Source organism: Pelodiscus sinensis, chromosome 30 (assembly GCF_049634645.1).
Source record: "Pelodiscus sinensis isolate JC-2024 chromosome 30, ASM4963464v1, whole genome shotgun sequence".
NCBI classification, from domain to species: domain Eukaryota; kingdom Metazoa; phylum Chordata; order Testudines; family Trionychidae; genus Pelodiscus; species Pelodiscus sinensis.
The window spans coordinates 3,897,623-3,919,297 of NC_134740.1; the positions used below are offsets into that span (position 1 = coordinate 3,897,623).

Here is a 21,675-nt window from a genome sequence, read left to right on the forward strand (position 1 = left end):
GCACTTTCACTACAGGAGATTTTACTAGATACGGGGGAGCGATTCCCGGGGCTTGTGCTCCTGCCTCTGACCTGGCCGGGGGCAGGAAGCCAAAGGGCTGTGGGGCTCTCCCGGGACTGCGCTGCGCTTGCTAGAGAGCCCCGCAACTCTGTGCATGGGCTCTGGAGGCTTCTCCCCTACAGGGTGCACTGGGCATACAGGATTCAGCCCTGCCACTCCCAGCTTGGGCCGCAGCATTCATGCCTTGGGAGGTGGGAGGGGGCAGGGACTGGCCCGTCAGCATCATGTTTGTGCTGGCGATTCAGGAGGCCAGCACATATCAGGGCTTCATTCTGGGGTGGTGCTGGAACTTCCGGGGGCACTGCGGGTTACGGCTACAGCCTGGAGAGGTGCTGGGAAATCAGGAGGTTTCACCGGGTTCCAACATTTCAGCCTGGGGGTCGCTGGGAATTCAGCACGGAAGGGGCCGCCAGGGATCAACATTTCAGCCCCGCAGCAGGTGCCGGGATTTGGGGCTTCCGCACCGCCCCCCCTTGAGGAACCTTCTTTAGGGTGCCATGAGGAGAGAGGACACAAACCTCTGACTCACCCCCGCACCTTCTATCACACACAAGCTGCTGGTCCCTTACTGGCTGCCTGTCGTTCTGCCGCTGCACCCTGCCTGAGAGCGCCCCCTGCTGGCACCGCCTGCCGCATTCACCTGAATTTATCCCCCCCTTTCCCTCTGATAATAAATGTCCTGTAAACTGGGTGACCACCCGCCCGTTTTTAACGGGAGAGTCCTGTAGTTAAGTCCCCTGAAGATGTCTTGACTGACGAATTGTCCAGTAATTGCAGCTCGTGGGCTCTCCCTGCTGGTCAGCAGTTGTCTCCTGCTGGTGGTTGGCAGGCGAATGCCATTACTGCCGGAATATGTCACTGAAGCCGGTAGTATTTTTAGGACAGAAACTGAGAGATTAGATCTGAGACCCCCTGGCCAGAGGTTGACACAATGGAACTGGGCGCTTGGCTTTAGCTGCCTCCCAGCCTGACTGCTCCCGTTTTAATTCTGTGCTCTCAGGAAGCTACTAAACCGAAGCAGGCAGGTTCCTTCCCGCTCCCCCCCCCCCCCACTGAAACCTGGAACCGCGGTGGGGGTGTCGCTGGGGCTCATGCTCAGCAAGGCCGTCAGCTGCGGGGAGAGGGGCATAGGGATTGGGGGAATGGGATATGGGGGGTATGGGCTGCAGGTGGGGGCAGAGTGTGGGAATTGGAGGAGGGGTGAGGCTGTGGGGTATGGAGGCGGGGTAGGGAGTATGGGCTGGGGTGGGGGCTGGAGGAGAGGGTGGAGCTGTGGGGGTATGGGATATGCGGTGGGGTAAGGGCTTGAGGAGGAGACGGCGGGCTCTGGTTTGTGTACGAGCAGCCGCAGGGTTGGTGTCACTGTGTGCGGCACAGTAATAGCGGGCGGTGTCCTCGGGCTTCAGGCCGGTCATGTGCACGTGCAGCAGGTTGTTGGGGTTGTCCCTGGAGATGGTGACTCGGCCTTGAACAGCCGGGGAATACCACTGGCTTCATCCAGCTTCGTTAGTCGCAGCAACCCAGTCCAGCCCTTTCCCGGGAGCCTGCCGGAACCAGTTCATGTAGTAGCCGCCGAAGGTGAAGCCGGAGGCTTTGCAGGAGAGGCGCAGAGAGTCTCCGGGCTTCTTCACATCCCCTCCGGACTCCACCAGCTGCACCTGGCACCGGGCACCTGAGAATAAAGGGATAAGAAGCGGTAAAAAAACAACAGCCGATAATTGTCTGAGCTTCTGACTCTGTTATTTGATCAGGGACAAAAATACCTTCCAATGCTCTTGCAAGGAAAACAGCTGCGACCCAAATTCTCATTTTCCCTGGTGCTGGAGGGGGTTGGGGTTGTTGTGGAGCTGCCTGTTGTGGGCTGTGAGTGCAGTACCAGCCCTCTGCAAGGCCACCAGATTCAGGGAAGAGCCACATCTGGAGCAGTGCCACCTTCGGCCCCGCCGCCCATACCTACCCCTTGCTTGATTCTTGCACACCTATCCTTGGCCCAGCCCCTCCCCCCACAAACCTTGTGCCCTCTGTGACGTAGTGGGGTTACCTGGCTGGTTTCTGTGCTGCTGGCTCTGGGGTAACCCCCACTGGCTGCAGTTGGTACCACGGCCCAGCAAAACAGGATGAGTCACTATGCAAAGGGACCTCTCAACCAGTATGGCCAGACACCCCCCATGGAGAGGAACAAAGGAAGGGGGGATGCTGCCCTGGCTGGGGAGCAGGGCTGGAAGAGTGTTGGTTAGTGGCTGTCTGGGAGCATGGAGGAGACAGCCTAGGGAAAGGGGCTGGAGTTTAGGGGCCCAGTCTCCCCATCTCAAGGGGGCCTGAGGCATCCTTGCCCAGCTCTGTGACCAGATTCCATCTGTGCTGTGCTGTATCCTGGAGAGGCAATAAACTTCCTCTATTCCACCGACTGGTGCAGTCTGTTTGTGCCATTTCGGGGTGCAGGAGACGGGGACCCCCAACGCGTGATAACACCCTCCCCCCCTGAACCCCCTGCCTTGCACCCCCAAGTGGGTAAATCCCCTAGTAACTAACCATAGGTAAAACATTTACAATATTTACACTTAAGTGTTTGCTGTTATTCAGGAGCGCCTGCGTTCTGCTCCTCTTGTCCTCCACAGGAGCTGGAGGGGGATTCAGCCTCAGCCATCCTCCAGCCAGCCGGAGCATGCTTACTGGGGAAACCATGGGGAGGGGGGGAGGTTGCACTGTTGTGGTCCCCATTTACAAAAATGGGACACTCCCCCTTCCCCCGCAGAAATACTTTCTATGGGTCTGATGCCCGCTTGGGTTCCCACCCTCCCTTTAGTTCCAGATACAAAAGATCTCTGCTAAGAGCCTCTAGTCTGGCCTGCAGCCCCACACGGCTCCAGAGGCGGCTGGTCCGTGATGGCAAACAGGGCTGGCCTTGCCATGAGGCAAACTGAGGCGGTAGCCTCAGGTGCCAGACTGTGGGGGGGAGGGCACCACTAGGACCCAGAGTGTAGAAAATTGTATCTGCTGCTGCTATTCTCTCTGCTCTAGAGGCACAGAGATGCTGGAGGAAGGAGGGAACAAAGAACAGGAAGAAGGCAAAATCGAGACCTTTCAAAGTTTTGGCCCAAGCTAGGGGAACAGGGGGTATCATTTGAGCTCCCTGCCTCATGTGCCAAAATGTTGTGGGCCGGCCCTGACGGCCAAGCACCAGGCTGGGGCTCAGGAGATGTAGATGAGGCTCCTGGTTTTATGCCTGGCCTGCCCGGTGACAGCGGGCAGGTCCCTTCGGCTCCCTGAACTTCATTTTCCCCATGTGACGGCGCGTTGGGGGTCCCCCGTCTCCTGCACCCTGAAATGGCACAAACAGACTGCACCAGTCGGTGGAATAGAGGAAGTTTATTGCCTCTCCAGGATACAGCACAGCATAGATGGAATCTGGTCACAGAGCTGGGCTAGGATGCCTCAGGCCCCCTTGAGATGGGGGAGACTGGGCCCCTAAACTCCAGACCCTTTCCCTAGGCTGTCTCCTCCATGCTCCCAGACAGCCAGCCACTAACTAACTCCCTTCCAGCCCTGCCCCCCAGCCAGGGCAGCATTCCACCTTCCTTTGTTCCTCTCCATGGGGGGTGTCTGGCCCTACTGGTTTGCATAGTGACTCATCCTGTTTTGCTGGGTCGTGGTACCCACGGCAGCCAGTGGGGGTTACCCCAGAGCCAGCAGCATAGAAACCAGCCAGGTACCCCCACTACGTCACAGTTCTCCCCCCTCCGAGAGTGAACTGAGCAGGGTCACTCCGCTCGTGACCTAGGGAAGTTCGGGTCCTCTGCGTGGGAACCCGCCCTGGGGACATGGGTGCTCCCCTTGACTCAGGCTGGCCGTGGCGAGGCCCTACATGAGCTGGCTTCCCTCTGTCCACTCGCCGCCCCACTCCAGGGTGACTGGCACAGGCCTGTCCTTGGGGGTCACACCCACCCTTCCGCTGGCCTTGATCTCTGGCCAGGGTCTCTCGGGCCGGGGCCATGAGCCCAGTGAGCCTTCTCTGGACAGCCAGGGCGGCTTCCACCCCCGATGCTCCATCCAGGGAGGTCTTCCCCTCCCATAACTCTCTCAGCAAGCCCAGAGGGTCCTCTATCTGGGGTAGAGACCCCCCAAGCTGCTTTCCTACTGACTTGGGCCTTCCCGCCCCTCTGGCAGGAGTCACAGGACCGGCAGTACCGCTGCACGGCTGTAAAGATTCCCGGCCAATAGAAGTGCTGGAGCAGCCTCAGCCGGGTGCTCCGGATCCCCCGGTGGCCCCCAACGGGGACGTCGTGGGCCAAATACAGCAGCTTGAGGCGATACTTTCGGGGGACGACCAGCTGCCGCTGGACCCTCCATGCCCTCACCTTCCTGTGGGGAAGCCATTCACGGAACAGGAGTCCACACCCCCGCAGGAATCTCTCCTGGCCACCTCTCCCCCGGGGCTGAGCTGCACGGAGGCCAGCCTGGTCCCTCAGCCTCTGCAAGGAGGGGTCTGCCTGCACCTCAGCCTGGAATTGAGCTGCTGAGGAAACGCTACAGCCAGGACCTAGTATGGGAGCAAGGATTTGAGACCCCATCTTCCACTGTCAAAGGGAGGGTGACATGCGGGCACAGACAGCCCCTCCTCTTTAGGGTAATTAATTTATTCACCGAGGAACGACTTCAAGAAGAGCTATTGAAAGACCTCCTCCCCCATTGTCTGGTATGAAGGGGATTTGCTCAGGGCTTTTATGTCGCTGTCAGAGGCGCCTAATTCGTATTTTGAAAAGTAATTTAGCGCTGCAGCCAGAAAATTCTACCTGAGGCCGAAGTGAGTTGAGGGGGTGGGGTGGAGTCTATGACATTTAGAGAAATATTTCCCCGGACTGTTGACCTGGGAAAATGCTCTCGGAGGAGGCTAAAGGCTCCAGTGTTGGCGAGACACCTGGGTTTTCTCACTGGAGGTTTCTGAAGGGCTGTAGCTGCGGTTTGTGTCACTGTGCGCCGAGCGCAGTAATACGTGGCGGTGTCATCTGCTCGCAGGCTGCCCAGCTGCAGCCAGGTCGTACTTATGGAGTTGTCCGTGGTGATGGTGAATCGCCCCTGGAAATTTTGGTCATAGCGAGTTTCACTATCTCTGGGATCAATGTATCCCACCCACTCCAGGCCTTTCCCGGGAGCCTGCCGGACCCAGCTAAGGTAATTGCTGGTAAAGGTGTAGCCGGAGGTTTTACATGTCAGCTTCACGGACTCTCCAGGCTTTTTGATTTCTACCCCAGACTGAGTCAGCTGGATCTGGGAGCTGGCACCTGTCAATAAAAAAAAATACCGTTAATTCCATTCTATTCCTCTTCTTCCCAGCCTTATCCAAGTCTCGGTCCCTGCCTTATCACAGGGTCTGATCTGCCTTTTAATAATAAAGAATTTGTCCACGGCATATTCCTGTTCAGAGGAAGTACAGTTAATCCTCTTGCAGGGGGGAAACTGAGGTATAACTGGGCTGGAGGTTTTTCAGAGCTCTGTACGGCATTCCTACTACAGAGTAATGAAAACTGGGCATCAAAATACCCTATTTGGGTTTAAAATTCCAACGTGTGCGATGTGCTCAGAGCTAGGGTTTAGAATCCAGAGTTCCTGACCCACCTCCTACGTCTTCACCTTCAAACCATCTTTGCTCCCCCAGCCCAGCTGTGCCCAGCAGACACCCGCATCCACCCCCGTTACCTGAGACAGCCGCCAGAAGGAAACAGAACCCCAGACCGATCATTGTCATTCTCCTCTCCCAACTCTTGTGCTGCAAAGCAGGAAACCCGCCGCCTGTTGGCGAGGCCCCCTGGCTGTTCTTTATCAGGCACATTTCCTGCCGCATTTGCATGTGGGCGTGGCTACATGGTATGACAAAACCTCGGCTTTGCCCGCCTGTACACATAAATGGCCTCAGAATCTGGAGGGACGCAGCCATGGAGGTGGCAAGAGCAGATCTATGGAATTTGGGCCCCGATATAGGACAAAACGAAAGCTACTGTGACGTCGGCGGGGCGTCCGTCTGAGTGAAGGACAATTGGTGAATGTCAAGGTGCCCAGTGTCGGGCTATGACAATGTGACAGCAAATGGGTGTCAAACTGACATAACACAGAATCCAGTAATGTGTAAACACGGGCACTCTCCAGTGGGGAAATCTGCCTGTGAGCGGTGATCTCCGAACTTCCCAGGGGCGCTGGGCACCGAACTCGTGCTGATTCGAAGGGATTAGCCTGGGAAGAGCCTCACTCTGAAGATCCATCCCGGCCTGAAGAGCTGAGGCTAATAATTCCTGGTGATTATTCCCCGATTCGGTCTCTGGGCAGAAACGTTTCCGAAGCGAACGTGACACTTTGCTGCCCCCGTGCGGATCTGTCCCTTCAGTAACCACAGAAACGATCCCCCCGCCTCATCCTTTCAGCTTCGTGTCACTTGGTCACTTGTGTCCCTGCAGGGCCTGGAGAAAGGGGCGGGGTTTTGCTTCGCAGGCTGCTTCGGTTTATCGCTGTGTCTAGGGACAGTCACTGACCGGCCCAATGTCCATCTGGCTTGGTCGGCACAAGAAATCTCTTCCAAGTGCCCCGCCCCCCTTCTCCGGCAGCTCGCTGCTGCGGGGAGGGTGGGTGTGACGTCACTGAGAGCGGTTCGGAGGAACATTCTTCGCTTTGCAAGGCAGAGGCTTTTTGCAGGGCTGGGAGCGGGTTTCCTCTCGCTGTGAGTCTCTCGCACAGTAATAGCGGGCGAAGACCTCGGGCTCCAGACCGGTTATTTGCAGGTCCAGCAGGTTGCTGGGATTGTCCCTGCAGACTGTGAAGCGCCCTTTCACCAAGTCTGTGTAGTGGATTGTCTCTGCGTTGTGCCTGGTCCGGGCCGCCAGCTGCAGCCCGTTCCCAGGAGCCTGGAGCACCCAAGTAACTCCATCAAGTAGCTGGAGAAAGAGAATCCAGAGGCTTTGCAGGAGAGTGTGAGGGACTCGCTTGGTTTTCTGAGTCCTCCCCCAGACTCCACCAGCTCCCCATCGCACCGGGCACCTGCGAACAAACCAGGGAGGCCCCCGGGGCGCACACAGAACTGCAAACGGGTGTAATTCTCGGGCACAAGAACGCACCGGAGAGCCCTGTTAGCAAGAGGAGATATCTCCGACCGGACAGCATGATAAAGGGAGTGAACGAGGAGAACTAGGCCCAGGGGTTGCAGAAATGGGGGTAGATTGGAAACTGTCGCTCGGCGCCTGGGCTTTAAACACAAGGCCTGGATTTGCCTGGTTTGCGGTGCCTCAGACGGAACTGGAAGACATCGTGGGTATAAAGAACTGAGCTCAGGGAGGGCTCACGCACAGTCTTGTAGGCAGGGAACCAGGTTGGTTTCACGCGCCGGGCTCACTCTGAGGCAGGTCACAAGAGAGTAGCGCCGTGTTCACTGGGGATAAAGCGCATCTCCACAGGGCCCGGCGCTGGGATGCGAAAGGGTTAAAATCAGCCGGTGATTTGAATGCAGGCCCGGGGCTGAGAGGCGGGTGTCGGTAGCAATGTGCCCTGCCTGGCTCAGGGCCACACGGGCGCTTTGAAAACCGGAATGAAACCCTCGATCTGCCTGAGAGCCAAGGGCGCGTGGAAATGGCTCTAAGTGATTGGTCTGGGAAGCGAGATGGGTAGTGCGCAGGGGCGCTAAAGTTCACCTAAGGCACCAAAACACTTCGACCGACTCTTTCTTTCCCTTTCCCTGTCCCTTTTCTTTCCTTTTTCTCTCTTTCTCTTTCATAAATGCTGTAAAGGTCTATTGAGAATGTCTCTTCCCCTTTTCGTACGGGCCCCGCTGCGCTCTGTGTCACTGTGTCTCTGGCGCAGTAATAGGTGGCGGTGTCTGCAGCTGTCAGCGAGCGGAGCTGCAGCGAGAACTGGTTCCTGGAGGAATCTACCGTGATGGCGATCCTGCTTTGGAGGGATGGGGCGTAGTCTGTGCTTCCATCTCGAGTTATCTGTCCCATCCATTCCAAGCCTTTCCCGGGGCTCTGCCGGATCCAGCTCCAGTAGCAACAGCCACTCGAGATGATCCCGCTGGAGTCTCCGGACACGGCGCAGCTCAGGGTGAGGGTCTCTCCGGGCTTCACCGTTCCCGAGCCGGACGGGACCAGCTGGACTTGGGAGTGGACACCTGGGAAGAGTGAAGATGGTGACGGATCTTATTATTCTTACCCCTCTTTTACTCCTCAACTTAGGGTGTGAACGCTCCCTGCGGTCCGCAGAAATACTCACATGTCACGGCACATAAGAGCAAACAGAAAAGCAGCCGAGACCCCATGGTGTGTCGGGGCGGCGCTGTCAGCTATCGCCTTCTGGCAGAGAACCAGAGCTTTGTATTTAAACAGGCTGGAACCCCCCTTCCACGGCAGCGATTTGCATGCCGGTTTCACCGGGGAATATTTGAGAAGGCAGAGAGCTGTTTCTGTGTCCGGGGATCTCCCCCGGGGAATGACTACACCACACAGCAGAGTTTTGCGGAGATGTACTGTCCAGGAGGCTCAGCCTGAATTAACGAAGGCCTTGTCCAGAAACCCGAGGATGGACTATACAAGCCACAAAGGAGGCAGTATGGTCTAGTGGAGAAAGCCACTGGACTGACACTCCAATGACTTGCAGCCGTGTTCGCTCTACTGCTGGTGACCTTGGGCAAGTCACAGCTTCTGGCCCTCAATTTTCCCATCTCTAGAATTACTTCCTTTGCAAAGCACTTTGCTACCCTAAGAAACGATGAAAAGTGTTGTAGAGGAATTCCTGTTGCGATAGATTGCATTGTCTGAATTCAGTTGATTTATACCTGTCCAGACTTTTCTTTTCTTATCTTTTCCGCTGAGTGACTATAGTGATTCTTTTACAAAGAGAAGGGAATATATTTAAATCTAGCATTAAGTTACTCTCTTCATTCGTTTTTACTTAAAAAACATGGAGAAAATTCTGTTTTGCAAAGTCAATTTTGAAACATTGGATTCAAGGTACAATTCTAAAGGTCCTTATGTGCCTGCAGGTTATCTTCAAAATCACCACGGGGCCCAACACGCCTTGATTTCAATGGGGAAAAGGCCTCTCTTTGCATTTTGAAAACCCCACTCTGCACCTAAATACTTTAAAATGTGTCCTCGGATGCACTAAGTACCTGCAGCTCCCCTTGCTTTCTGTGGGTGACCAGCACTTCTACACGGAATATAAGGTCTCCATGATGGATTTTCTGAAGAACTTGAATAGTTTCTGATAAATTCCTTTGACTTTCAGTGGCGATTATTCTCCATACTTGCAAGGTGCAGGGCCGGCTCTAGGTTTCGGCAGCCCCACCCCTTTTATGTTGGCTTTTACACATATTTGCACTTTGAAATTTCGTTTGTTTGTTTGTTTGTTTTTGACTGATTAAAATTGTTAAAAAATGAAAACAACATTTGTAGTTAGCGAAATAAAACAATTTCCTACTAGTGTACACATTTAATTTTAACAAAATCACAATTACAGACTGTTTGGGTTCAACTATACACTGTAAGTATACTTTATGCACAGAGGTAGGGTGGTGGGTGACAGAACATCTTTCTTCCCCCGCCCCTTCCCTTCTCCTATTTCTTTCGAGTTTCCTTATCCTCTAATCGTAACTCCAGTCATCTGAAGAAGTGGGCTGTGCCCAGGAAAGCTCATGATACCATCTACATGTTCTGTTAGTCTATAAAGGGCTATCAGACCATTTGCTTGCTGTTTTTTTTTTCTGTAATGAAAACCATTAGGCTGTGTCTAGACTGGCCAGTTTTTACAGAAAATCAGCCACTTTTCCGGAAAAAACTTGCAAGCTGTCTACACTGGCTGCTTGAATTTATGCAAAAGCACTGACTTCCTACTGTAAGAAATCAGTGCTTCTTGCGGAAATACTATTCTGCTCCGGTTCAGGCAAAAAGTGCTTTTGCGGAAAAGCGTCCGTGCCAATCTAGACGCTCTGTTATGAAAATGCTTTTAATGGCAAACTTTTAACGGAATAACTTTTAAAGCTTCTAACGGAAATCTAGACATAACCATAGGCTGTGTCTACACTGGCAAGTTTTTCTGCAAAATCATCTGATTTTGGGGAAAAACTTGCCAGCTGTCTACACTGGTCGCTTGAATTTCCGGAAAAGCACTGACGATCTCATGTAAAATCATCAGTGCTTTTCTGGAAATACTATGCTGCTCCCGTTCAGGCAAAAGTCTTTTTCCGAAAGACTTTTGCGTAAAAGGCCCAGTGTAGACAGCATAGTACTGTTTTCCGCAAAAAAGCCCCAATCACGAAAATGATGATCGTGGCTTTTTTTCAGAAACCCGCGTCTAGATTGGCCATGGACGCTTTTCCACAAAAAAAGCATCCTGCCAATCTAGATGCGATTTTTCCAAAAATGCTTTTAACGGAAAACTTTTCCATTAAAAGCATTTTAGGAAAATCATGCCAGTGTTGACGTAGCCATAGTGTATTCTGGTGTGCCCAGTTTCTCCTAAATTAAAAGAATTTATGTGAACTGAATTTTTCTGGTTTTTATACTTGCATAGCCTTTTAATAATTCAGTAAAATCTAATTTTTTTGCAATAGTACTTTCAATTGAAATTAATGTGAGTTCTGACAAACAATTTTGAGACATGGTGGATCTGAAATAATTTCTTATTAATTTCAGTTTTGAGAAACTGCGCTCACCAGAAGCCACTGATACTGGTAATGTTAAAAAAATGTGGAATGCTATAGCAGTGTTTGGAGTGAAAAAAATCATTTCTTGCTATAAATTCTAATACTTTTAGAGGAGAAGTTTTAGAACTTATTAGCTCAGATAAAGCTATTAAATTATAATACAATTCTGCTCCATTAATGTCAGCAGCGTTGTCAGTACTGATCGCTAAATATAGGTCCTGGAAGTGCTTCATGAGATCTTCTTTAGAAAACTGAAGTTTAGTATTTCCAATATCCTATAAAAATTCAAAAGTTTCACAAAGACCGTGTAACTGATCAAATCTTTCTTCATGAAGGGGGCTCAGACCCATTTCAGTGGCAGTTAGGAATTAACAAAAATCATCAGTGGTATGGAATGGCTGCAATATGAGGAAAGATTAATAAGACTGGGACTTTTCATCATCAACAAAGAACAACTAAGAGGGGGAAATGATCGAGGTCTATAAAATCAAGACTGGTGTGGAGAAAGTAAATAAAGAAAAGTTATTTACTTGTTCCCACAACACAAGAGCTAGGGGTCGCCAAATAAAATGAATAGGTAGCAGGTTTAAAATCAACAAGGTATTACTTCCCTCAATGCACAGTCAGCTGGTGGAACTACTAGCCAGAGGATGTTGTGAAGACTAGGACTTTAACAGTGTTCAAAATAGAGTTAGATAAGTTCATAAAGGAAAGGTCCATCAATGGCTATGGATCTTGGATAGGAATGGTGCCACTAGCCTCTTGTTTGTCAGAAGCCGGGAATGGGTGACAGGCCGTTCACTTCATGATTAGCTGTTCTATCTATTCCCTCTGGAGCACCTGGGATTGTCCCGTCAGAAGACAGGATACTGGGCTAGATGGACATTTGATTTGACCCAGTATAGCCATTATTATGGTGTTATATTACCTTAGAGGATTTGGATGGTGGGCGGGGGGAGGCAAAGTGTTAGCTCTACGTGTATACTTGCACCATGGTTAGTACAGCAGGGTCCTGATCTCAGTTGCAGCCCGAAATGAGGGCGATGTTCAAAGACTGGACATTCCCCCAGGGATCTGAGTGGGCAGAATGAAGAGCAAACAGGTCACAAGTTCACCTCCAGTCTGGCCCCTGCTTGTCAGTGTGAACCGACACTTGGTCCAGGTGAACTCGAGGCTCCTGCTCCCTGCGGCGGACTGAGGAGCCGACGGGGGTTCTGTGAGGTTCCAATCGGAGAGGCGGCCTCGGCTCCGAGAAGAGGGAGGGAAGGTCGCTCCCTTCGCCCCGCAGCAGAGCGGGGACCTTTCCGCCTTCGGACAACAGCGACCCCTAGGGGCGAGGAATCGGTTCCCTGTCTCGCTCCCCTCTCGCTGATTTCACGCTGTCAGCAGGTCTGGGAGCGAGAGGCAGCAGCGGTCACTAACCTGGCAGCGCCCCGGGCCCTTTCCCCGGGACAGACCCCCCGGCGGCTGCAGCCCAGCAAGGCCGTTTGCAATCGCTCCCCAGCCAAGGCGCCGGTTCGCGGCTCAGCGAAGACGAAGCAAGAGCTAAACGCCCTGGAACCAAACGCGCCTGCCGGCGACGGCCCCTTCCAGGGCCAGGCCTCTAGCTCGGACAAGGCAGAGCCCCGTGTGTCATCCCCTGACCTGCAAAGGGGCGGCCATTGCCCCGCGTCTCCGCTGGGAGGCCCGGCTGCAGCTTCTGGGTCCCGAAATGGGGAGGGGACAGGGTAGAGAAAACGCTTTAACACCCGCGCTCAGTGGCCGGGAGCTACTGGCCCTGCCTCCGGGCAGCGAGGTCGTGTCTCCCGGCAGCGCCTCTGGCAACCACTCCAGCTGCCCCCACACGTGCGCTGCGTCCCCTCCCCTGCTGCCCTGCCTTGTCCCGGGCCGGATGTGGGGCCTGCTCTCTGCCCCTGGAGCCCGGTTGCGTCCTGGCCCCCTGCGCCGTGGCGCGTCCCTTGCAGCTCGAAGCGGGGCTCCAGCCTCCAGCCTCGCTGTGCATTGTTAGCTCACTGTCGCAGAGGGGCAGGTAACCCCCAGGCTCCAGTGCCAAGGGGACGGGTCCGGCCGGAGCTTGAGTCACTTTTCATTGAAATCCCTGACAATAAAATGGGCCTAAAGGGAAGCGGGAGCTCAGCTGAGCTGCAAGGAGCCCGGCAGGCGGGCGTGTGTGGGAGGGGCGAGAGCCGGAGCCCAGCATCCCTCACGATGCTCCACTCCCTCGGGGTTCGCGCCTTGCAGCTGCTCACCCAGGCCGCTGCCTGCTTCTTCCTGCTGCCTAGATTCCTGCTCCCCGCGCTGATGCTCTGGCTCCTGGATTCTCTGTGCACCCGGAGGAAGGTGCTGCTGATGGGCAGGGCGGCGGAGGCAGACAGCCCCGGCCAGGAGCCACCCCCTGACGACCCCCGGTCTGCGTGTGCGACTCCAACCGCATGTTCCCCCTGGAGTCCCTGAGAGCCCTGTGGCCCGTGCAGAAGCTGGACTCCTTCAAGTCGGCGCACGTGGGCTCCTCCGCCCCCAACCCCGAAGTCATCCAGCTGGACGGGCAAAAGCGACTCCGGATCCTTGATTATGCCCGAGGCAACAAAACCAACAAACTTTTCTCTGTCAGCCCATTGGGATGCCTCTAAAGCACCAAAATATGGAGTTTTACATGGACGCGTTGATGGGGAAAAGTTGGAAATTCAGTCCCAGGAAAATCGGCGGGGCGGGGCCGGGCATTGCCGGGGGCGGCTGCTTAACTGGAAATGCTGCCCCTGGAAATGTGCTGCCCCAAGCGCCTGCTTGATTTGCTGGTGCCTAGAGCCGGCCCTGTTCCCAGCCAGGTATAAGCCTCCCCACCTCGGAGTTTGTCATTGCTCTGCGGTGAGAGAGAAAGAATCCACCCTGGTGACTCCCACGCTGCGGTTCGCTGGGGAACGGAGCCGTCTCTGCGGTGTCCAGCCCGCGATGAAGTTGCCAGGGAATTGCGGGTTAAAAGCCCAGGGCGGAGTTTTGATTGACACGGAGCATTTTCTCTCGCCAGTGCCCAGAGCTGCATGGTCACTGCTGCCCCCAAGCGGCGCACGGGGGACGGTGCAGCCTTGGTTCTGGCATCAGCACTTCTAGGTTCAGTGTCACTGTGCGTCTGGCGTCTGCTGCAGTAATAGCGGGCGGTGTCCTCGGGCTTCAGGCCGGTCATTTGCAGATAAGCCGAATTCACAGAGTTGTCTCGGGAGACGGTGAATCGGCCTTGAACAGCCGGGGAATAATCCTGCTTGGATCCGCTTGGTTTACTGACCCGAGCCACCCACTCCAGCCCCTTCCCGGGAGCCTGCCGGAGCCAGTGCATCCCGTAGTCGCTGAAATTGAAGCCGGAGGCTTTGCAGGAGAGGCGCAGAGAGTCTCCGGGCTTCTTCACATCCCCTCCGGACTCCACCAGCTGCACCTGGGACCGGGCACCTGGGAACAGAGACCGGTTACAAATGACTCTTGTGTCAGCTGCTGCCCTGCAATGTCCCCCGGCCTCTCCAGAACAGGAAAGGGGAGAAAATACCTGCCACGGCCGCTGCAAGGAAAAGGAGATGGAGCCAAAGCCTCATTGTCCCTGGTGCTGGCGGGGAAAGTTCTCCGGGAACTGGCTAGTCACTGCCCAGACCCAGGGGCTGCAGATTGCCTGGGTGCAGCCTGGGCAAAGGGAGGGACAGATTTAAACAGGGAACTCTCGCTCTCATTTGCATATCTCCTGCGTTATGAAAGACACAAAGTCTGGAGCGTTTTCTTACTCGCAGTAGAGTCGAGAGGGGGGAGTCAGGTTCGCCCAGCCTGCGCGTTTTTGCAGGGCCCCCCTTTGCAGAGCTATCAACCAGTGCCCCACCGACCCCAGTGTGTCGCGGGGGTAGAGCCCCTGGATAAAATCTACGCTGGGGCCCGATTGAGCCCCATGGCAGAACCTTACCTTCTTCACCTCCCTGCCGCATGCTCACTCCATCTTCCCTCTCTTGCTCCTCTTCAGTGACTTTCATCAGGAGGAGGCACAGGGTTGAGGTGCTGTGATGGCGTGTTGGGGATCCCCCAGATCCTGTACCCGTCTGTAACACTTTGAGACTCCGCCAGCCAGTAGAATAGAGAGGGTTTGTTGCTTCTCCAGGATACAGCACAGCACAGATGTAATCTAGTTACAGGGCAGGCCTAGGAAGCCCCAGCCCCCATTAAGATGGGGGAGTCTGGGCCCCTAAATCCCAGCCCGTTGCCTAGGATGCTGTGACGTAGTGGGGGTGCCTTGCCAGGCCTGTGGCAACTTCTGCTGTCTGGTCATTATGCAAAGGGGGCTCCAAACCGGGCTGACCAGCCACCCCCCATGGAGAGAAACAAAGGAAGGTGGATGCTGCACTGGCTGGGGGGCAGGGCTGGAGGAGAGTTAGTTAGTTCCTGTCTGGAAAGCAGGGGAGAAGGAGCTGGGTAGGGGGGCTGGGACTCCCCTATCTCAAGGGGGGCACTGGGGCCTCTTAGCCCCAGTTCCTGTAACCAGATTACATCTGTGCTGTGCTATGCTATGCTAGAGGACCAATAAACAACCTCCATTCTACTGGCTGGTGGAGTCTGTTCATGCCATTTCGGGGGTGCAGGAGACGAGAAAATCCCGACGCATCATCACAGCTCCTTCCTCCATGATACCAGCCAGAAACCAAACTAACTCACTTCCAGCCAGGGCTCCACTTCCCTTTTTCTCATTGTTCCGCTCCCTGTGAGATAACTGGTCAGACAGGTTTGAAGCCCCCTTTGCATAATGACTCATCCCCTGCCCTGATGGGCTGTGCTGCAGACAGCAGCCAGTGCAGGTCACCCACAACCCACTGCCCAACATAGCAACCAGCAAGGTACCCCCCACTACGTTACATGTGGGCATAAGGAGGGAGGGCCAGGCAGCAGTAGACCCCCTGGGGTGGGGTGCCTGGGTGCCTAAACTCCCAGCACTCTGCTTAGTCTGTTCCCTTCATGTTTTCCCAGTCAAAAACTGACTCTTCCCCCAACGCTGGTCCTTTGTTCAGCCCAGTGGTCCCCAACCTTTAGAGGCTCCTGGACGCCTGGGGGTGGGGCCACTCACGTGCTGGGGGCCCCGGGGGCGGGGCCGCATGTCCGGGGGCACGCCAGGGGACGGGGATGACCTTGCATTTTTGACAGCTGTTGGGAGGGGAAATGTTGTGGGGAGGGGAGTGTCAAGGGGAAGCAGCTCCTGGGGATCATCTGTAGGAAGGGAGGGGAGGCTTCCCAAAGAAAATAAGAGAGGGTGAAGTCCAGTGATCGTCCAGCCAGGCTTCCACCGGTTCCTGCTGCCCTCCACGGTCCCAGCCGCCTGCAGCCTCCCCGCTTTCTTTGTTGTTGTTGATTTCACCCCCTGTGACACAGTGGGGGGTACCTTGCCAGTTGCTATGCTGGGGCTGTGGGTGACCCCTACTGGCTGCTGTGGGCCCAGTAGGGCAAATGATGAGTCACTAGGCAAGGGTCTCTCAACCTGTCCGACCAGCTACCCCCCAGGGAGAGAAACAAAGGAAGGTTGAATGCCGCCCCTGGCTGGGGGCAGGGCTGGAAGAGAGTTTTAGTCTCTGTCTGGGAAGCAAGGGAGAAGGAGCTAGGGAGGTGGCTGGGATTGTAGGGCCCAGCCACCCCCCATCTGGCGGGGGAGGGGGGGGCGCTGTGGCCTCCTAGCCCCAGTTCCTGTAACCAGATTACATCTGTGCTGTGCTGTGTCCTGGAGAAGCAATAAACTCCCTCTATTCAACTGGCTGGTGGAGTCTGTTAGTGCCATTACGGGGGTGCAGGAGGCGGGGGACCCCCACGCGTCGTCACACCCCCACCTCCGCCACCTACTTCCCTTCCTTCGGCCTCTTGTCTAATCAGCGCCGGGAGAGCTCGGGAGACCCTCCTTCTGCTCGGCGCGGAGCTTGGACCCTGGCGCGCAGCCAGCGCCCCACCCAGCGCTCTGCCTCTCTCCTGCTCCCAGGTGTTTGCCCGGGGCAGCCAGTCAGCTGCCCTACCGCGCCGGGCCCTCAACTCTTCAGCAGCGTCCCCAGGAGCCGCTGGCCGCAGAGTCCCTCGCGGCGGCTGCTGGCGAGCCCTGGCCTGGTGGCTCCTCTCTCTCCTCTTGCAGTGGAAGGGAGCCCGCGGTGCCCCGCTTCACACCGGGGAATGGTGTTTACAACTACAGAGAAAGGGACGTCGTGGGACCCGGGCCACTTTCACCCCTCCCCCAGGGCGCTCGGATGTTTCCGCACGTGTTGTGGGGAGGAGACCCGAGGGTTTGGCGGGGAGAGAGAAAGGAGACAGAGTTCGGTCAGTGGAGGGAGGTGGGAGAGGGAAGCAGACTGGGTCCGGTCGGGAGAGAGGGGGATCGGGTTTGGCTGGGAGGGAAGAGAGGGCGCAGGGTGGATTAGGTGGGGGAGAGAAGGGGGGCGGACTGGGTCCGGTAACTGAGGGGGTCGGGTTTGCCTGGGAGGGGAGAGAAGGTAGAAACCGGGTTTGGTGAATGGGGCGGGGTTCGGGAAGTGCGTGGACGCGGATGTGTGTGGAGGGGAGACAGGACGTAGGCTGGGTTTGGCCGGAGGGCGCAGTGGGAGTCAAAGAGCCACAAGGTCGCAAGGTGAAAGGGGCGCTTACCTCCCCAGTGCCTGTCCAGCAGCGGGCCAAAGGGCGACCAAACATTTTATTGCTTCAGGCGGCAAAAAACCTAGAGCCGGCCCTGAGTTGAACCCAAATAGTTTGTAATTGTGATGTTGTTAAAATGAAATGAGGACACTAGTAGGAAGTGGCTTTATTTCCCCAACTACACATTTTCTGTTTTCATTTTTTTATTTTAAACAGTCAAAAACAAACAAGCAAAATTGCAAAGTGCAAATATGTGTAAAAGCAACTAAAAGGGGGAGGGGGCAGCCACAATTTTTTTTGCCTGGGGCGACAAAAAACCTAGAGCCGGCCCTGGGTCCAGGGATCCCCTCAGCGGGAAGCTCCTGGACACCGAGGGACCAAGCGGGCGGGCGAGGGCAGTGCGAGCAAAAGGCTGGCAGGGGCTGGGGGAGCTGCTGAAGCGGGCCAGGCTCATCCCCGGCCCAGGCTCATCTGGGAAGGAGCAACAGCGACTCGTCCCAGCGCCGCGCGTTCGCAGCCTGTCCGGGCCAATGACCCGTGTGGCAGTCACGTGCCGGGCCCAGGTCCGCTCTGTCCGGGCCTGGCTTTTCTTGAGTAGCGGGGGGCGGGGATGGTGCTTCCCAGACCCCTGATATCCCGAGAGAAGAAAGACCCGGGACTCAGACTGTCCCCGCGCTCTGTGTTCTGGTCCGACAGACAATCGCCCCGCCCCGGTCACTGCCCGACAGGAGCGTGTGGGCTGTTCGCATCCATCCCCGCGTGTGTCCTGATTATCTCTGAGCGGCCCCGCTCGCTCTGCTCGTCTGGCCTCGCCAGGCTGCTTAGAAACCGCTTCCCCTTTTTGTGCCGGGCCCGCTGCGCGCTGTGTCACTGTGTGTCTGGCGCAGTAATAGGTGGCGGTGTCTGCAGCTGTCAGCGAGCGGAGCTGCAGCGAGAACTGGTTCTTGGCGGTGTCCCCAGAGATCGTGACTCGGCTTTGGAGAGACGGGGAGTAGCTTGTGCCCCCGTTGTATGGGTAAACGTACCCGATCCATTCCAGCCCTTTCCCAGGGGGCTGCCGGACCCAGTTCCAAGCATAGCTGCTGTCACTGATGGACACACCCGAGACTGCGCAGCTCAGGGTGAGGGTCTCTCCGGGCTTCACTGTCCCTGGGCCCGACTGGACCAGCTGCACCTGGGAGCGAACACCTGAGAAAAGGGAAACAAAGGAGAAAAAGAATTAGCCACAGAACCCGCCTACGGATCTGTCTCTGATTTCTGCCCCTGCCTCCGTCTCATCCACACTCACAGATGGGGGCGGCGAGCAAGGCAAGGAAAAGTAGCAGAGGTTCCATTCTCGTGTCTGGGCAGAGACTGAGGCTCCTATATCCGGGGGGGTAGTATTTAAGTAGCAAGGCCTGGGCCGGGATTTGCATGCGGGTTGCACCCAGCGGATATAAGATGACAAAGAGACGTCTAAGAGGGAAGCGCTGTCTGGCGGAGCCACCTGCAACTCGTCATCGCGTCCGGACTGGGATGGGGCGGTCACAGGGCTGTAGGAAAAGCCTTTCCCCTGAGTGTCATGGGCCTTAGGACACAGGGTTTAGCAGGGTCTGGTGCCCTCCAGCTCCGGCTCCTGAGAATAGAGATGGCACAGATTAAACCAGAGCACAGACACAGCCGGTGGAAATGAGCTGCCATGGGAACGATTAAAGGGGAAGGTGATGCCTTTCTGTAACAGTAATTAATTAATATCTTGCCCCGCGGACAGAGCCAATAGGGAAAGTGGTGGAGAGACCCCGGGCATTGGGCAGGGGATACAGATAAACAGCTGCCGTGAGGCAGGAGGGAACGGAGACCGGAAGGGACGGTGCAGCTTTGGGGTTCGTGCCATGAAGAGCTTTGACTGCGCTCGGGGGATCCCAGAGTTAACAGGCAGGGGGAGCAGCAGCTTGTGGTTTGTATAAGTGGCAAGTTAATCACCTCATGGCTATTTAGCCCCGACGGCAAATCTGGGACCGCCTGACCCGAGCCCCTGCAGCGCAGGGATCGCTGGGCAACGCGCCAGCACGGAGTGTTCCCAGGTACCGCCTGACCAACCCCAGGAGGTGATAATTGCTCATGCCCACACAGATCTGTAGGCTGGGCTTGTGCTTGTCAGTGACGGGCCCTGATGAATGGGGAGGGCTCAGGTTACTGCGACCTTGTGTCACGTGCTCGCTCCTCTCCCTGCGCCGCCCCCTACTGGAGGTGCAGCGAGTGTTCCCCTACGTGTCTGTGCTCACCTCCGCATCCCGAGACCGCAGCCTTCCAACTCGTGTGGGCTTTTCCTCGCTCTCTCTGCCCAGGGCCTCTGCCCACAGCTGCCCGTTTCCTTCTTTTATGTCGGTTTGACACAACCCCCGTGGCAGGTCGGAGGGGGCAGACCCACGTTGAGACTGAATTTGAGTTCACACAGATTTTTGGGACACCCCATTGTGGGGCACTAGGGAGAGTGTGTCCCACACAGGGCACGTGCTACAGAGAAATGGCCCGAAGTCTCTTTAGTTTAGCTTTTTTTTCGTATTGGGGTCACTTTGGCCGAGTCTAAAGAATTTGTGTGTGTGTGTGTGTGTGTGTGTGTGTGTGTGTGCGTGCGCGCGCGCGCGCGCGCGTGTGTGTCCTGTCCCAGCTGCGGACAATGGCTCGTGTTCTGTAAGGCACAGGGACAAAACTGGATTCAATTCCCCGCCTGCTCCCATAAATAGATCCAGTGTCCAGCTGCTCTGGTTTTCCAAGGCCTCTGAGTACCTCTTCCCCTTCTTGTGCTGTTCAATGCTGCGTTCTGTGTCACTGTGGGTCTGGCGCAGTAATAGGTGCCGCTGTGTGAAGCTTTCAGCGAGCGGAGCTGCAGCGAGAACTGGTTCTTGTCGGTGTCTGCAGAGATGGTGACCCGGCCCTGGAAAGGCGGAGCGTAGCTCGTGCTCTCGCCGTTCGAATAAATATTTCCCCTCCACTCCAGCCCTTTGCCGAGAGGCTGCCGGAGCCAGTCCCAGGCGTAGCTTCTGTCAGTGATGGAGACCCCGTAGACAGCGCATCTCAGGGTGAGGGTGTCTCCCGGCTTCACCGCTGTCGGGCCGAACTCGTCCAGCCGCACCTGAGAGAGAACAGCTGCAAGAAACAAACCAAGAAAGTAATTAGCCAGAGAGAGAGAGTGAGTCCCCCTAATTCTCCCTCTGCCCCACAGACACTCACAGCTGGGGGCGATGAGCAGGCAAAGGAAAAGCAGCAGAGGTTCCATTCTTGTTCCCAGGCACTGAGGGAAACTCCCCAGCGGGCAGGGCCGGACAGGGCTGTGTCTGGTCAGAGACTGAGGCTCCTGGAACCATGGGCTGGTTTTTAACTCTGCAGCCCCGAGCAGGGATTTTCATGCAGGTTCCCAAGTGGGTATAAGGGAGGCCAGGGGCTGAGCGCTCAGTACAGGGCGATGTGCCCTCGGGGGCAGGTATTCCCTTGCTGTTCAGAGCACATGGAATGACGGGAGATGGTTTTGTGAGGGGACAGGATGCTGTGAGCACAGGGCCTGACTGAGATTCATAGAATCATAGAACCATAGAGCTGGAAGAGACCTCAGAAGGTCATCAAGTCCAGCCCCCTGCCCTAGTCAGGACCAATCCCAACTAAATCAACCCAGCCAGGGCTTTGTCAAGCCCACCGCTAGGGATGGAGACTCCACTACTTCCCTAGGTAACCCATTCCAGCGCTTCCCCACCCTCCTAGTGAAATAGTTTTTCCTAATATCCAACCCGGACCTCTCCCACCACAACTTGAGACCATTGCTCCTTGTTCTGCCATCTGTCACTACTGAGAACAGCCTCTCTCCATCCTCTTTGGAACCTCCCTTCAGGAAGTTGAAGGCTGCTCTCAAATCCCCCCTCACTCTTCTCTTCTGCAGGCTAAATAGACCCAACTCACAGGTACAGGGGACCACAGCTCCCACTGGCCAAGGATCGCCTGCGGAGGTTCAGGTAAATAGAACGGCAGCGGCCCATCAGGATTTAACCCTGATGAGCTGCTGCTGAGTCATTGCCCACCCCTGCTCTTATCTGTCTTATGGGAGGTTCCAAACGCCAGTGCAGTCAGTGTTGTCTGTGCCTTGGAGCAGGGGCTGCCACAAAATGAGCCGGGCAAATAATGGCGCCAAATCCAAGCACTGCCCAGGCACTGTCAATAGAAACGGGCTGCACCTGAGAATGCCTGGACGCAGGACAGAAGTCTCGGAGGGGCAACCTGTGGCTTTGTCAGTCTGTGACTTTGCAAACAACTCATCTGGTGCGGTGGGTCTTACCCAC

At 55.8% G+C, this 21,675-nt stretch overlaps 1 protein-coding gene and 1 gene segment (V, D, J or C); both read right to left on the minus strand.

Annotated features, from left to right (window-relative positions):
• Window positions 1-4,827: 4,827 nt before the first annotated feature.
• LOC142821111 (immunoglobulin heavy variable 1-69D-like) lies at window positions 4,828-5,908 on the minus strand. The segment is given in 2 exon segments: window positions 4,828-5,342; window positions 5,758-5,908. Coding segments are annotated over 2 exon segments (666 nt in total).
• Window positions 5,909-17,630: 11,722 nt separating this feature from the next.
• On the minus strand, window positions 17,631-18,950 carry LOC142821112 (uncharacterized). The gene is made up of 2 exons (XM_075911914.1): window positions 18,654-18,950; window positions 17,631-18,553 (listed from the first exon to the last, which is right to left on the minus strand). The coding sequence occupies exons 1-2, from the start codon at window positions 18,778-18,780 to the stop codon at window positions 17,631-17,633; spliced, it is 1,050 nt and encodes a 349-aa protein (XP_075768029.1). The 5' UTR covers window positions 18,781-18,950.
• Between the last annotated feature and the right edge of the window lie 2,725 nt (window positions 18,951-21,675).